At 38.7% G+C, this 17,216-nt stretch overlaps 1 protein-coding gene across 3 annotated transcripts in view; it reads left to right on the forward strand.

Moving 5' to 3' along the window:
- LOC134665830 (protein nubbin-like) overlaps nucleotides 1–17,216 on the forward strand; it is a 71,504-nt gene that overhangs the window by 51,633 nt on the left and 2,655 nt on the right. For 2 of the 3 annotated variants that reach the window (XM_063522851.1, XM_063522842.1), the window contains exons 3-4: nucleotides 14,248–14,295; nucleotides 16,616–16,803. In XM_063522851.1, coding sequence (XP_063378921.1) covers nucleotides 14,248–14,295; nucleotides 16,616–16,803 — 236 coding nt within the window. Of the gene's footprint in view, nucleotides 1–9,229; nucleotides 9,407–14,247; nucleotides 14,296–16,615; nucleotides 16,804–17,216 lie in introns of those variants that run through there. The other variant, XM_063522860.1, reaches the window with a different exon arrangement.

Here is a 17,216-nt window from a genome sequence, read left to right on the forward strand (position 1 = left end):
TACTCGTATCATCTATTTAGTCATTAGGAGAGATTATAAATCCATAACCACTTTGACACAGTATTCGTACTTGAATCAGGATTGTCAATAACGTAGGCGTTAATACATCTAAAAAAAATCGCGATCATCTTGTAAAAAAAAGTTCCCCGCTTTCGGAATCACAAATCACAAACTTTTATCACAGTAGTGTGTATAATTAAATGTGAATAAGTTTTCTAGATGGTATCCTACTGTCCAATTTATACGGGAACATTTTACCATTTATCTATAAAGGATTTCCTTATTGTAAAACGTTTTCCTTAGAAGTCGGTACTCTGTAAGAATTTTAAAATGTATTTCCTAAATCCCCGCGAAATGGCGACGTCATTGAAATAGTTTAGGTTGCGGAATGCCACGAGGGCAGCGGAGCGCGAGAGTTTGTTTAAAGCGCATCGCAGGGCCGGAGGGCAGCGCAGGGCGGCCCTCGCCGGAGGGCGCGCTTTGATGTCGCCGTCAGCCGCTTAACGCTCCGCTAAACGCTTTTCATCTATTCACTTCGGACCCGTAGCCGAAAGTGAACCTAGCCTGTATACATGCATGCGTGTATATATAATGATATAGGTACTATAAGAACTTTACAAATCCTATAAAAAACTTACCTACGAAATGAGTAATCGTAATCCTTATTTAAGACTAAATCATTTCTGCATAAAAATCTTACCCTTGTGCGGCACTGGAGCCCTACTGCCGTATTCGAACTACAAGATATTCACAAGAGACGACACGTACTAGATCCATTCTAGATACGTTATAGTTTAGATATCAACTAGTTCTCTTTTGCAGCGCAATTCGGGCAACCAGTGTCACTTTTACGTTAGATAGAGTAAGATATCTATTAGATGTGAATTGGATCTGTAAGTTATATCCTGTGGAAATCGTTCAAGAGTATCTCCAGAATCGCGCAAATGTCAAATTTGACAGGTTAGATCTTAAACATATCGTTGTCGTATCTTGGTGATGTCTAATAGATGTCTATTACAAAATCTGAATCGGGCCCCTAGTCGGCAATAGGTTATTGATAAAAAAAAGTTTATAAGGTATGATAAACTTAAGCAAATACATGCCTACCGTCCCGCGTCATATCTGTATGTTTTAAATTCATGTTTAGACGCATTTTTAATGTATGCATGCTTTTTACACATACATATTTGATTGTTAAAATCAAACCACCCCCTCCATGGTATACGGTTTACATTTCTAATTGAGTATTTCGGTGACAATATACAAATTTTCTAATATAATGCCAAGTTTCAGATCAGTAGAAGCTGGAACATTGCATGTGTTACAACTACTTACTTATAAGTAAAGCGCGCTGTTGGTTTTACGCGGTAAGCGCATTGTAATTTTTCCTACATTCCATTGACGCATGTGTTCAACCCTGCGTTTATCGCATAAAACAACCGCATAGTGAGTAATTTACGTTGCATGAATTAGGACTTAATGCAATCAAGGCAAAATGTGACAACTGGTGGAATTTCCGGCGAATAACCCGCGCCACCGTAGCCCTTTGTATAACTCCTACAGCGGCTCGCAAAAAACCCTGAATGGTGTAAATTGAGCTGCACAATGCCCCGCGCAGCCCGGTGTCATTCCAATGTTACTGCAAGAGTTGGCATTCTATGCAAGCATCTGAATACAATTAATAGGTACTAAGTAATAGATTTGCAAAATTTTATAAATTATTCATTGATGTCGTTTGACTGAAAGTATAAGGATGCTGACCAAAACTCGGCTGGATTTTAATATTCCATTCTAGCTGCGTCAGTTATGATATCACAATGTGGCCACATGTCAACTATTTTTGATAGGTAGCCGTCCTAATTCGTCCTCGTGTGGTGCATTGCGCATTCTTTGTGTGGTGTGCGTGGCCGCAATAGTTCATAAATAATTGATGAGCGAGCCGAACTAGTTATTGAGATGATGGTAATGCGTGGAGCCATTACTTCTGAAATATGACTATCAGTGGCGGCCATTAAACGTGATTAAAGCAATTTATAATGTTTATTCGGCCTCTCGCGGCCCGCATGCGGCACGCGCCGCCCCCGCGACCCGGGATCAAACGCTTAAATAAAATAGAGTTAACAGCAGCTAAAGGGTTGACGCGTGCCTTCCCCCGCGGCCCGCGCTTTGGCAGCTGCGCGCGCGCCGTTGTGACGCAGCCTTTATTTTTTGTTCCGAATTCGATTTCAGTATCGCATTATCGGCGCGACATCGGCACTGAGTGCTATTTGATTATGTCTCCCCGTCCTACCCCCGCACCAATTCCACATGCATCCTTTCGCTAACGAAAGTGACATTGTTATGCCGAACGTAAAGATATACAATAGCAAAAGGTGGCATTGCAAATTGTTGTATATATATAGAGCTGGCAACTCAACAGCAGTCTCCCGCCATTATGAGCATCTGTCAATGTCATGCTCCGTTCGTGTCTTCTAAAATAAAGCGTTTGCTTATCGAATATTATCTGGTCGTATTAATTAATTACACCAAGTTAATTAGCGATATAACATTGGCGACGAGGATGGGATCTAAATATGAATATAAATATGAATGTAACTACAATCCACAAAGCTAAAATATTTTATAAATAGTATAAATAACGTATAATACACGTAATAGTATAACTCAGAATAACGGCTCGGTAACAGTACATTTTTAACCAACCACAGCGAGGAAAAAAAAGAAGTGTAAGTAATTTGATTTCTACTTCTGAGAAGAGTTAGTTCTACTTCTGAGTGAGTCTGGGCGGAAAGAGAAGAGTTAGAATGTGTTGGTTCCCTTTAATTCACGACTCTTCTCTTTTCGCATAGACTCTACTTATATGTACATATAAGCAGCAGATAATAAAAGTAGGTACTCCCTGTAGGTACTACGACAAATAATATGTCCAAGTGTTTTTGCATTATAAAGACGTTATCCTGTTCATTGCAAACTTTTTGAATTTAACATAAAGGCACACGCTAATATTGTGCCGAAGTACTCATCTTAAAGTTTTAAATCCACACAACAGGACTGCAAACGCATTCATAATTACACAGGTAAATAACTGGAGAATTGAGATAACTTTTTGGGCATAAGTGCTATAGGTGTTGGATTGCACTATTGTCGCATTCACAGTACAGTATACTTACCTACAGCTTATTGTGACTATGGGCCCAATTCAGATTTTGAAATAGACATCTATTAGTTATCTTTTAGACATCACCAAGATACGATAACGATATGTTTAAGATCTAACCTGTCAAATTTGACATTTGCTCGATTCTGGAGATACTCTTGAACGATTTCCACAGGATATGACTTAGAGATTCAATTCACATCTAATAGATATCTTACTCTATCTAACGTAAAAGTGACATTGGTTGCCCGAATTGTGCTACAAAAGAGAACTAGTTGATATCTAAACTATAACGTATCTAGGATGGATCTAGTACGTGTCGTCTCTTGTGAATATCTTGAAGTTCGAATACGGCAGTATTAGCTTTAAAGGAATTTAATTTGGAGTAATGTCGTTTCCCTCCCCTCCCCGTCCCCCGCAGCACAAACAATCAGCGCGTGTTTGCCGGCGGTGTGTACACTCATACTCTGATTACGGCCGCCCCCGGGCCGGCCGGACCGCGGCCCGCGTCTGGAGACCGCCGCCTGATTACCTCGCAATGTCACCTCCGGCCACTCCACCCACACTACAAATTGTATTCCATTTTCAATGTATCATATATGTAATCATGTTAGCAAGGACTTCAAGCTAAGTATTCTGAATAATGCTAGAAACCTAATCGTACATATGTGTAAAAGTAAGTAGAAAGGTACCTTTATGGCGGCTGGCGCTTACGCTATTATCAACGCCGCTCCAATATTCAGCCGGGGCAATGGTACCTTTTGCCGTGGAATGTCACATATCTTTACTATTTCATATCTAGTGCATCTCTAATTCATTTCCCAAATCGCGCCGTATTTTTTCCTTGTATTTTTTCCTTATTTTATTAATCTTTATATTACGGTATATTTTCTGGATTTTAATAAGTCGCCATGTGCGTCTAACTAGTTAACACCCTTCCCTTCCGCGTAAATTAATCGCGTCACCGATATCATCGCGGGCCGCGCGTAAATCACAACCCTTTCACCCCTCGCGACCTATGCCCTGCGGGTTTGCATACCGGTGAAGGGTTGCCCAATCGCGACACTGATTTCCATACGAGCTGCGCCCCGCCACGCTGGTGACGCCCCGCGATCTACATATGCATAGACAGCTAGAAAGGGGCGCTACTTTACATACATTTACATAGTTTAAAGTCGCGCCTGCGTGCGGGAATGGGCCTAATGTACCTACGTAACTACACTATGGGTTGCATAACATTGTATAGTGTAGTGAAATTTGCACTAAGTATATATTTTATTTTATATTTGAGTTCTATTCAGTAATGAGTTTCATCATAATCAATGAAAATAAATAAATTCAGAACTTTGCATATGACAATAGAGAAAACCTGGAATTTTACATAGTTTTTGTATAATCTATAGTTCGTTGTTATTAGCATTAGAAAGAACTTGAAAGAAGGTAAGCGATCTTGACATGTCTTTTAATTGAAAAACGCTTTTTAAAAATCAGTAACTATTACTTATGAAAGCAGAAGAATGTAAATGATCGTATTAGATTCATAATTGTTACATATTTGCCCCAACTTATTTCTAAAAAGTGTTTTTCAATTAAAAGACACATCAAGATTGTTTACCTTATTTCTAATGCTAAAAAAACGAACTATAATGTAGGTTGTAGAAAACAAGAAGACAAACCAAAACGATAGATATTAATCCCTCCTTCGAATTGAAATCTACTAAAACATTTTTGAGAAATTTCGCACCCGAGTGCAGCCCTCCCTTTCAATCTTATTAATACGAATTGCCCTCCGCTAATACACAATTGAACTGAATAATCTATGATCTGCCCCCTGCCCCCGCGCCCTCACCCCCGCCGCCGTCTGCCGGTCCGTCTGTCCGCGATAGCATTGTGGAGCACATAAACACGCGCGATAATGGACCCTCCAACCCATTTCCCAAGAAATTCTAAAACTCAATGGAAATTCCATTTGGTATTCCGCGTGCGAGGGGCCCCCACTAACTAATTTCGGAAAATCTGTTAGCGACTCACTATGAATACGCTCCTTGTGGGCGCCTTGTGCTGACATGGTATTTCATTCTTAATAGAAAACTATTTAGCCGTATTCATAAAAAAATTGAGCATATATCAAGAGTCGTTGATAACCGGATGTCAAAAACTATGATTCATACTGCCGTATTCGAACTTCAAGATATTCACAAGAGACGACACGTACTAGATCCATTCTAGATACGTTACAGTTTAGATATCAACTAGTTCTCTTTTGCAGCGCAATTCGGGCAACCAATGTCACTTTTACGTTAGATAGAGTAAGATAATCCCTTAGATGTGTATTAGATCTCTAAGTCATATCCTGTGGAAATCGTTCAAGAGTATCTCCAGAATCGCGCAAATGTCAAATTTGACAGGTTAGATCTTAAACATATCGTTATCGTATCTTGGTTATGTCTAAAACATGTCTATTAGATGTCTTTTTCATTATCCGAATCGGGGCCATAAACGCATGTACATATAATATATACCAGTTGATCATCTCTTTAGTAAAAGCTCGGAAAGTTACGAAGCCTCTTAGAATATAAAGTACAAAAGGTAGGTACGGATAGGTGATAACTTAATTTCGACATCAATTCTCCTTAATTCGGGTCGTGTTTAGTTTTAGGTACTTACTTACCTTTATTTCCAAAAGCGTTTTTCATATTGCATTAACCTTACATACATACATACCTATATAATCACGCCTATTTCCCGAAAAGGTAAGCAGAAACCACGGATTTCCACCTGCTACGATCCTGACAATATCTTTCGCTTACTTCACTTTCATAACATTCCTCATACCCGCTCTTGACCTGACCTTTCTTCAGGATTTCCCCAATCTGATCAGAGAAAGTCCGCCGAGGTCTACTCCTTCCAAGTCCCACTTCCACTAACTTAACATTAACTTTATGGTTATTTTATGAGAATGAGAAAGGGTTCAATGCGGTCAGAGGTAAAAAATATGTATCTAATCGACAACGCAACCTATAGGTACTTACTAATTCGCGGGTCATCTATTGTTCCGCGTCAGGTTCCTGTGCCTACCAATACTATACGTGTGTGCCGTGCATGGTTGCATGTGTGCAGCTGCAGTGGCTATTGATTAGCGCCGCATCTCGCAATCAGCGCCCCCGCCCCCCGCACCCCGCTCCCTTTCCCTGCACCGCGCGACAGCACTGTTCGACCCCTAATTAACGGCTAGTCGGAGCTACTGAACGACTCATTATGTTTTCAGTGGCTATATGTCTGACTACGGGTCCATATTGGGTCGCATAATAATTGATTGTCCTAATGAAATGTTACGCATAAAACTCATTTCGCATAATTGTTATTGTGCTGGAAATATTAACATTTCTGAAAAATTATAACACAAACCTAACCTAACCTACCCTATTATACACAACCTGTGCAAAATATTTTCGAAAATACTTTCTGTTTCAGCTGGAGAAAGAATATGCGAAAAGAGATTTATGCGTAACAATACATTAATTATGACAATCAATTAGTATGCGACGGATGAGATAGGATCCCTCTGCCTACTGTGAGATAAGTTACTCTGTGTTAGTGAATATAATATGTACCTAACTGTAGGCTGGCAATGCTAATTAGTACTAACGAAATTGAGAGACAGTCAATTCCATTTATACAAAATTACGTAAATGTTAGATGCATATAAAAGAGCGCTTATATATAAACTGTTTTAATGAAATTTATGTAGCTATATTAAACGGTACTTATCAATTTTATGATTTGGGAAAGTTTAGAACTGAAATTGGTTAGTAGCATATTTACAAGTATTTAGTTTTCTATAAAACAAACGTCGAAAGATATACATAACGTTATTTATTAACGCAAATGGCGATCGGACTTCGGACTATTTTGTCCCCTAAATTCACATTAGATTTTGAATTAATCTCAACTAAAAATCACATTAAGTTTGGCACGAGTCGTAAAAGTCGTAAATCATCTATATTAAATGTCGCGGCTGATGCGTGATTTCACGGGCAGCCTGCGCGCGGGCAACCCTTCCTCGGGGATGCAAATGATCGGCCAAGATGGCGGCCGGGCCGGCGATAAACTCGCGGTGAAGCGGGTCCCAAGCGGAGTTGCAGGCTTAGCTAACACTGTTTTGTATGGAGTAGGTATGATTAGATAAAAACTTGTTGAACTTTTTATATAGTATCTTAATATGTATATAACCTATATCTTTACAATCATAAAATACTGCACATGATGGTGTGCACATAAATAACCAATTGATAATCATTCATATATGACTATAGAAAAATAAAACCACCCACTTGTTGAAAACAATTTCCAAGCTAATACATTAATAATGAAGAGTGTTGAATCACAGCGGTCGGTTCAGCGTCCCCGCACAAATATGATGCACTTTTTATGACCCCGTGTAAACAGCGCATTTGTGACCCCCTCCCGCCCCTGGGGTGACCCCGCGGACACGCAATAAGGTGTGCAAATATAGAAATCAGCGTCCGCTCTAGCCGCCCTCAACGCGCTACGGCGAATGGCTACGTTACGTTGACCGCCCGCTACGACGCTACGCCGTAGTAGCATTCCTACCTAAACAAGCTTTTACGTTTAATTATAGTTGAGCTTAAAATTAAGTTTTAGTACAGAGTGACGCACTAATAAAATAATATACGATGTATGTATAATATATAGATATTTATTCTTCATCCCATTTCGAGTGTAAAAATAAAGTATTAAAATGGTTAAAATGTAAAACTTATAATGACATAGAGAATATAATATCTAAAAGTTAATCTGAAAGTTAATCTAATCATATCAAATCAATCACTCATACATACACTTATACACACACACACACACACACACACACACACACACGCACACACACACACACACACACACACACACACACACACACACACTCGCCCGAGTGCGCGTGCACATAGTCATTCTCATATTAATTAATAATTTAATTATATCAAATTGTTTTATCATTATTGTTACCTACCTATTTCGTACACTAGTCGCTGGACTACTGTTCAGAAAATAAACTGGTATTGCTTGTATAAAAATTTTCTTCTAACATTAGTTTTTAGTCTAATATTTATATTGCATGATATTGTAATTTTAAGTTTAATGTTAAATTGTAATTGTAATAGTAATTGTAAATTTCTATCCTAACCGAACTAATGTAATAGCATTAAAACAAACTGTAAATTACCTATAGTGGAAGAGCGGTATTCTCTTAATACAAGTATTTACAATACTTAAAAAGAGATACTAGCCCATTACCTAAACATTGTATGCTACCAAATAAATATTGTTTATTGTTAATATTGTTTATGTATGTTAGAATCCAAACCCCCAAAATACATCCTTCTTTTGCGCCATTGGTTGGGTCTCATTGTTTCACGTGGCAAGGCATACGAGTAACATTGCACATTTTTATTACATAACCTATGTAATGGGCTTTATGTTAATCTGTACTGTTTCATAATATACGCACGGCTTGGGTACACTTTGTTTTATATGTACCTAACTAAAGTGTAAGGAGTAAGCCAGTTAATTTAGTTGTTCTCCGAATGCACGAATGTGACTCACTAAAGTCGACTTAAGTGTCTGCTTAACTCCTTCGTACATATCTGTTGCGCAAAATTAACAAATCGAATAACATTCGGGAGCTCATTAAAAGCTTGTTCTACCACAACCATGCGCGAGAGCAGCCGCCGAGTTTTTTCCTCCCGACTCGAACCCGATATCGGAATTCGCGCATCGCCGCAACCCGCCGTCTCCCCTTTCCCAAAAAAATTAAACAGCTTTTAAACGCGGATCGCTCGATCCGTTCGGCGAAAGCGAAAAAAAAATCATCTCAGGTAATCGAAATAATGGCGAGGACGCGCGAAAAAAATTCACTAAGGGCGGAAAAAAAGAAACGGATTCTAACAAAAAAGTTCAATTTTTAATTCGACGGTTGCGAGTTAAGGGGTGAGAGGTGAGCGGCGGGGGGTAGTGGTGCGCGCTGCGCTGCGCTCGGCTCAGACGCCGCCCGACCCGCGCCGCGCTCGCTTGGCCGCGCTCGTGCCTTACTTGCTGGAGCCCGCTGTTGACTGTACCCGCTACGCTGCGCAGTCGACTTTTCCCGCTGCGCGCTGTTGTTTCACCGCTGCTCGGTCATGGTGCTGTCAGCCTGCGTGCGCGCCGCGTCGCGCGGATACTGCTCCTACCGTGAGTACTGTACCACAAACTCAAGGAAATTTCGCACCAAAGTAGGTGCATATATACATATACGATCATTATGGCATATTAAAATATATAATGATATGTATGCAAAATGTCCTTATATCCAATTATATTAATTGACAACCGCCACATATTCATTATTATTATCTAACTAATCATGCAACTAACTATCCTATTTGAAATAGTTACTATCAATGGATGCTGAACAATGATCCGCCCACCATGCATCTATTTATAATGTAAGTAAACATCCAGCTCATACGTTTCTAGTAACAAATGGATTTGTACTTTCTAGGTAAGTAAGTTCAGTTCATGAATTTTATTCTTTCTGTTTATTTTGTAGATCGTATTGGTTTCGTTCTTGTTTTTATCGTCTATCAATATCATAAATTTACTAGTTACTTTTATTTCATCAGTAAACAAATATACCTACTTATAATGAGAACGATTAAAAATATTTTTACATAAGTACATAATATCTACCTTAATAAACTCTTAATAATTCAGATTAAAATGGTTTTCAGCTTTTGTAAACCGCAACACCAGTTTCTGTAATACAGCCGTATTATATCAATGAACACGCCAACATAATTATACTACTTAAGTATATACTATTTATTTAGGTATAATAGGTGTTTAATTGGTCTCTTGATATGGATTACCTAAATATTTGACGTTTACAACCCACATTTACATAAGTACAACGTTTACATATGTATAAGGTATTGTTTATGTTTTCTAATTAAAATGGGTTGAAAAATTTCGCGGTGCAATTAAATGCAATCGTGCAAAAACCTAATATGTATACCTATTCTATTACGACTATTACTATTTAATGGCATCCTAGCGTAGTCCTTCGTATATATATATATATATATATATATAGAGATATATATATATCGTCTCCTAATGCCCATAGTGCAACGTTGCGTAGTTTGGGGCAAGGTAGAACTGTATACTATTGTCTCCAAATATTGATTTATTATTCACTATTACAACTACCAACATATACTTAAATATTGATTGTACAATGCTGACACGGAATCACATTAAAGGCCACTTCCGCGACGGAGGTAATGGATAAAACCGCTATATGTCATCAACGCTGACTCAATCAGTGATTAAACCTTAATTAATTGTTGTCAAAACAACACAATACAATGCTAATTGACGTATTTACCGCTCGTGTTATACAACAACTTCTTTTTTCTTCTTCTTCAATTGTTATTCGTACTAAACTCTTTCTTCTTCTTCAATTGTTATTCGTACTAAACTCAAAAGTAATTTCCATACAAACTGGCCCGTTTGCTCCTGAGAGTAGATACGTTAACACATTTGAGTTATAATATATACTTTGAGTAGAGTAGTTTTAATAATGTAGGAGTAATGTAGGTATGTGATGAATATCAGAAAGCACAGATACTTACGAGTTTATAAGTAAATTCAGGCTGCTCTACTTTTCCAGTAGAGCATGTCTGTACAAAATGTTTTAATAATCCAGTAACTGTATACATTTAGCGTTTGCGTTAAATCCTGTAGTTCTGATTTTTTGCAGACTTGTTTATGAATTAATACAGATAATGTTGGCCCAATGAATAATCCAAGTTTGTGACCTCGAACGCCGAACGCAATTTATCAAAAATCTAAAAAACCGCGAAAACTTGGCTTTTTTTTATTTGGTCGATTATAACTCTAAAGGACTGATTCAAAATTTAAGATAGGTAGTTACGCCAAAAAAATGTTAAAGATACGATATGGATTGGATACGTCAGTGTCAAAAGTGACGTTTCTGTTTGAAGAAACATAAGCAAAAGCGAGCTCTGGAGCATAGAGTAGAGATGCCCCGAATAGTGAATTTTCCCGAATACCGAATAACGAATATTCGGCGCCCCCTCTCGGCCGGATACCGAATATTCGGCATAACATGCGAACATTTTGAGTCACAATTATTACGAAAACTGTTCGCCAACAAAGCACAACGTTTGCTAAAATATATTTTTATGTTGAACAGAATTAAAGAATGTAATTAGAGTCAATTAAATCAGATCCATCATAAAAATTAAATATTTTGGAATCAACAAATGCTCAAAAATGTGCCTTCGTATTTAACCACTTTCCAACTATTCATTTTAAATATTAAATATACCTAGTTGTTGGTTTTTTTTGTGATTTTTTTCTTTTAGGTAGGTGCAACAGATATTCGGTATTCGGTCGAATAGTAGGCAACATTCGGCCGAATACCGAATATTCAGCAAAGTGGCCGAATAGGCCGATTACCGAATAGTTGCCGAATATTCGTGGCATCTCTAGCATAGAGAGGAACATATTTTATTCACATATTCATGCATTTTTTTTATTTTAGAGTTGCTAACATGTTTAGTCGCACAAACTCATGAGTACATCAGTGTCTGCTAGTCTTGACGACTGTAACGACATATCATATTATCTTAAAATAAACCTTAATCGACTCAATGGATTAACATTGTTGATCATTAAGTTGGTGATTATTGAATTAATAATTAAGAAACGGGCTATGTGATCATTAAATTGCGCAACTAACTGTAAATATGAGCCGGCAACGATGTTTAAAGAAAGCATTATTATATACACTTATGTATGTATTATTATGTATGTGCTATGTATTGAATGTACCCAGATTTACTTTACCATTTTATTTAAGACTATAAAACCGGACTGGGTTGCGGAAACAGAAATGCACATAATAGGTAATCCTAATAAGACGTTTGATAGACATCGGTTCATTTTTTGCAAATAAACGTACAGTACTTAAAAAAATAAACCAACATAGAATTAGTTCCGCAACATTTTCATTGTATATACGAATGTATCAAAAAGGATTCTTAATCCGCACCTTAAAAAACAGACATTTGTCGTTTTCACGCAAAAAACTAAGAGATGACCCGCGAGACGTCTGTATCTAGTTTCTATGTCTACCCTTTTGTTACCGGGTAATGTCTTGATACTCTTGATGTAGTTCGCAAATCCCTTCGCCGACATCCCCCGCGCCCTGCGGCTCGATTCGGGAAATGAATTAGATATTCACTAGATATGAAGTAGTAAAGATATGTGATGTTCCACGGAAAAAGGTGGCGGCTGGCGCCGCGATTCGGGAATTTAATTAAAGTTTCACTAGTTACGATATTGTAAAGATATGTGACGTTCGGCAAAAGGTACCTTATGGCGGTTGGCGCTTATGGTATTATTAACGCCGCTCCAATATTATTGCAGCGCTATGTAACGAGAGCGCCAGCCGCCGTATGGCACCGTTTGCCGTGGAACGTCACATATCTTTACTATATCGTATCTAGTTAATCTCTAATTCATTTCCCGAATCGCACCGCTGCCCTATAAAGTGCGCGGCGGGATGATCCCACGCAGGTACGGCTCCCACGCAGTTCATCCCTACACTACTTAATGCATGCATTATAATCGCTACATAAAAAATATCGCACGACATTCAATCCAGTAATAAAAAGTTACGATAGAATTTTATTCTTTGTGTTTCATACGTTTCGGTGCTGCTATTTTTTGCCATGCTAAAAAAAATGAAATAAGCTTACAAAAATGTCTAAATGTATTTCGACATCTGTCATTCGATGTCGAAATACATTTAGACATTAGCATACAAAATAATGTAAAGTTACGAGTAGGTACAGTCAGCGTCAAATATATTGTAGCAGCCTAAGTGGCCAATAGTACGTCACACCATACTAAATATATGATGTAACGAACTATTAGACCACTTTTGCAGCTACATAATAATATATTTGATACTGACTGTACCCACACAGAAAAAAGGAAAATGTTGATAAGTGTGATCGTGATAGAGTTCTCATATATACGAGTACCTATAATGTTTAACATTACGAATTTAATGTAACTTTACTTAACCCACATATTATTTAAATAATTAACAAACCCTAAATATGCTACGTGTTCGTAGCTTTTTCCTCTTAGCGTAGCATTTTCGTAGCTTCACTACGGACTAGTCATACTTCCACGAGATTTGCATTTCATCCAGTCGTTAATAGCCATTTACGCTCTAATACCCACTAGTGAAGCGGCCTCGAGTATTAATCAAGTTTTAGTTAGTTTAATTAGATTGTGGTGACACCCGATACCCGAATGTGCTGCGTTATCGAGTCGGAGTCGGCATTAGAATGGCAATGATCCCTCGCGCCTCTACAGCTTCAGCTGAGCCGATTAATCCAGCTAATTACTTAATTCCCTTTACGGAAATAAGATAAACCGCCTCAATCGAATGTTAGCTGCAATAGATGACTTTCTACTAAACTCGGTAATACCTAGTGTTCGACGCTAGAGCTTTTGATGAGCGACTTCAATTTTATCTGAAAGCAATTTGAAGTACAAATCGTCATTTAATCGGCTTAATGTGATCCGAGGCGTCGTGGGTGCCGGTGCGGTGTAATTGGAGTCGTGTGGCTTCGGCTGATGCGGGCCCCGCGGGGGCGCCGCGCGGGCGGCGCGGCGCGGTCAGGTGGAGCCCGCCACCAGCCTCCAGGGACCGAATACCGGTATATTTTTCATACAAATTAACCGGTATTCAATTTCGGTATCTTGATTATTTATGTATATGTTTGCAGTTAATTTAGCTAATCTGATCAATCTTTACCTAAATACTATTTTATAATATCCAACAAATAATGTGAAAGCTATGAGATATTTTGCCTCCAGGTGCCTCCACTCAGACTCTCCGTTAATATATATGAAAATAACTTAAAATATGTAAATCTTCTGAGTAGCAATGAATTGAATAATAATTGTTTGTTTTTTTGTTGTTTCAGAAGAGTCGGGCGAGCTCATCAAATCGCCCTCCCCGCCGCCCAGCCACGGTACGTATTATGTACTTATGATTAATAATTATTTACTAGCGCCTATAAGATAAAAGAATGTTAGGATGAATGTTGATGGACGGAGAGCGTATGGTAGACCCAAAAAACGATGGATGGATTGTGTGAAAGAGGATATGAGAAAGAAAGGAGTGAGTGCTGAGGACACGAAAGACAGAGGAGAATGGAAGAGAAAAACATATTGTGCCGACCCCACATGACGTGGGATAAGGGCAGGGGAAAGAAGATAAGATATCATCTTATAATGAATACTGATACGCTGACAGAGAGTTTCTAAAATAGCGAAATTTTTCACATGTAGGTATACTTACAATTAGGAAGGTTCTCATACTTTTGTACAGGGAAAGAAATTTTCCATGTTATAATGAAAACTTTTTTTATGTATTGAAAAAGTTTCAATATTTCAATATTTGCACATTTAATTATTATTGTTACATAATTGCTCTGACACACTTGCCTCTTATTCAGACTTGAATAAAAGACGGTTAAAGCGCACTGACGCCACATCAAGTACAATGCCAGAGCTTTAACAGCAATTTATCTTAGTGAACATCATCTTAGCGGCGTCTTTGTCGCGCGACACGCGCGGGGCGGATAAGCGCGCGCGCACTCGCGACAAAAAATACTCACCCCTTTCGCACGCGACTCGTCTCAACCCTTTCGCTTTCTTTACGGTCACGTTCTGAACTTATGATATTTTTATGATCACATAGTTATTTTTTTACTGACATGGTATTTATTGACTGATCTATTCAGACAATTTTTTTATGTCATATGTACGAGGGGTGTTTTATAATTAATGAATAGATTTTAATTAACGAAGTACTTATGTTTTAAAGCGTTTTTAATAAATTAACTTTAGACTTGGGTAGTGCCAATGCCGAAGAGAAGAGTAAAAATATCTACATACTCTCGAAAAAACAGAAAGCTACATAACATCCCTAGAGTAAAAACAGTAACATTTACCTGCAATAATGATTTAAAAAAACCTTCTAAATGCGAGTCGGACTCGCGCATGAAGGGTTACGGACAATTATGCAAAAAAAACGGCAAAAAAACGTCTGTTGAATTGCCCCACTTAAATATCTATTTTATTTTGCTTTTATTATTTGTTGTTATAGCGGCAACAGAAATACAGTGAAAATTTCAACTGTCTAGCTATCACGGTTCATGAGTTACGGCCTGGTGACACACAGACGGACAGACAGACGGAAAGCGGAGTCTCAGTAATAGAGCACCGATTTTACCCTTTGGGTACCGAACCCTAAAAATGTAGGTACCTTAGAAAAACTTAAGACATTATAAAATTTTAGGTATCAAGAACATAGTTTACGGCAGGTTTACGGTAACATAATCTTAGTGAGACGCACTGACTTCATTTCACGCTTAAAGTGCGTATGTAATCCTTGCGAGGGTTCACATTTGCATTCAATTTCCGGATGCGGCCGTGCGACACGCGCCGCCCGCCCCAGTGACGGCCACTCAGCCAATCCTACATATTCATGAGGACGCGAATTTCAGTAGTTGCTACCCGGTGATGGTTGGGTCAATGATGTCGTTCCTGTCTTGAGTGAAACAAGTAGAGAGATGATACTTTCAGGCCTATAGGCCTAAGTAGGCCTGATGCCTACGGGAAAAATGTACATTACAATTAAAGTTTTGCAACAAATGACATTTTTGTTAAAATTGCATTTCTTACACAATTATATACGGCCTGATCCAAACTTTAATATACTCGTATGTACGTCATATATTAGGTCTAGGTATAGGTACGGTGGTGCCCAAAGTGTTGGGCACCTTACCAAAGGCGCAAAATTTTGATAGGTACTCGTATTTTGAATTTTTTAGCTTTAGTTATCTTAATTGTAGTTAGTTTTATTTTTATATTCAGCTCATAACACTTATTATAGTTATTAACTTATTATAAAATGTTCTCTAGACAAGTAGCTTTTTAAATAATGCATCTTTTGGACGCTGCTCACGTTCTGTTTGTTGTGGATGAGTGACGTAAACATGTCGTAAAACGAAGTCCAATCTTGGTAGTTACCGGTAAACTTCGCTATATCTACTTTCGGTAGCTTCACGTCATCACTGCTTGTGCTTGATGTTGGATTGCTGCTTTTCTGGAGAACCTTTGGTCTTTGGCCTACTTGACGCCTGGCCTGCCTCCCAATAATCCGCCAATATTGGGAGCGCCTGGAGGTATATTGAAAGAGATTATCGACGGCAATTTTACCATGTGATAGCCAGACGTCACAAGTGAGATGCATAATATACCAAATCCTTATGTATTCGGTTGCAGATGGGTCGGCGAGCGGCGAGGGCGAAGGCGAGGGCGAGGCGAGCGGCGACGAGCGGCCTCCGTCGCCGCCGCGCGCGCCGTCCGCGCCCCTCCCTCACCCCTCGCACCCTCACCACCCCGCGCACGCCCATCACCACGCGCACGCGCTGCCGCTGCCGCTGCACGCGCCGCAGCCGCCGAATGTATTCGTAAGTTTTAGTAAAAACTTTCTAAGGTGTTCGGGTAATCAGATGAAAATCACCCAAAATTCCATCATAATAAAAGTCTCTTCTCGGAATTATGCGACAATTTTCGACATTCGGAATTACCCGAATACACCTTATTTCATAATTTTTAGTTTTACTTAATATTCCCGTCGCTCAAAACATCTCAATTAATTATGTCTGTTCAAAGTTTAAAACATTTGACAAATATTTAAAAATTAACAAGAAAAAACCATCCACAATATACCTACGTCTCTAAGATACTTGACATGATTATGTCACTATGGGCACAATGGGTACCAAAAGGTTAAAGGGATAAATCTTTGTACCTACTGCTTGATATTGACATAATGGTAGTCAGACCGTAAAAAGTCTGCAGTGATTTTAATAGCCCACGC

The sequence above is a fragment of the Cydia fagiglandana genome, chromosome 1, assembly GCF_963556715.1.
Source record: "Cydia fagiglandana chromosome 1, ilCydFagi1.1, whole genome shotgun sequence".
In the NCBI taxonomy this organism is placed as follows: domain Eukaryota; kingdom Metazoa; phylum Arthropoda; class Insecta; order Lepidoptera; family Tortricidae; genus Cydia; species Cydia fagiglandana.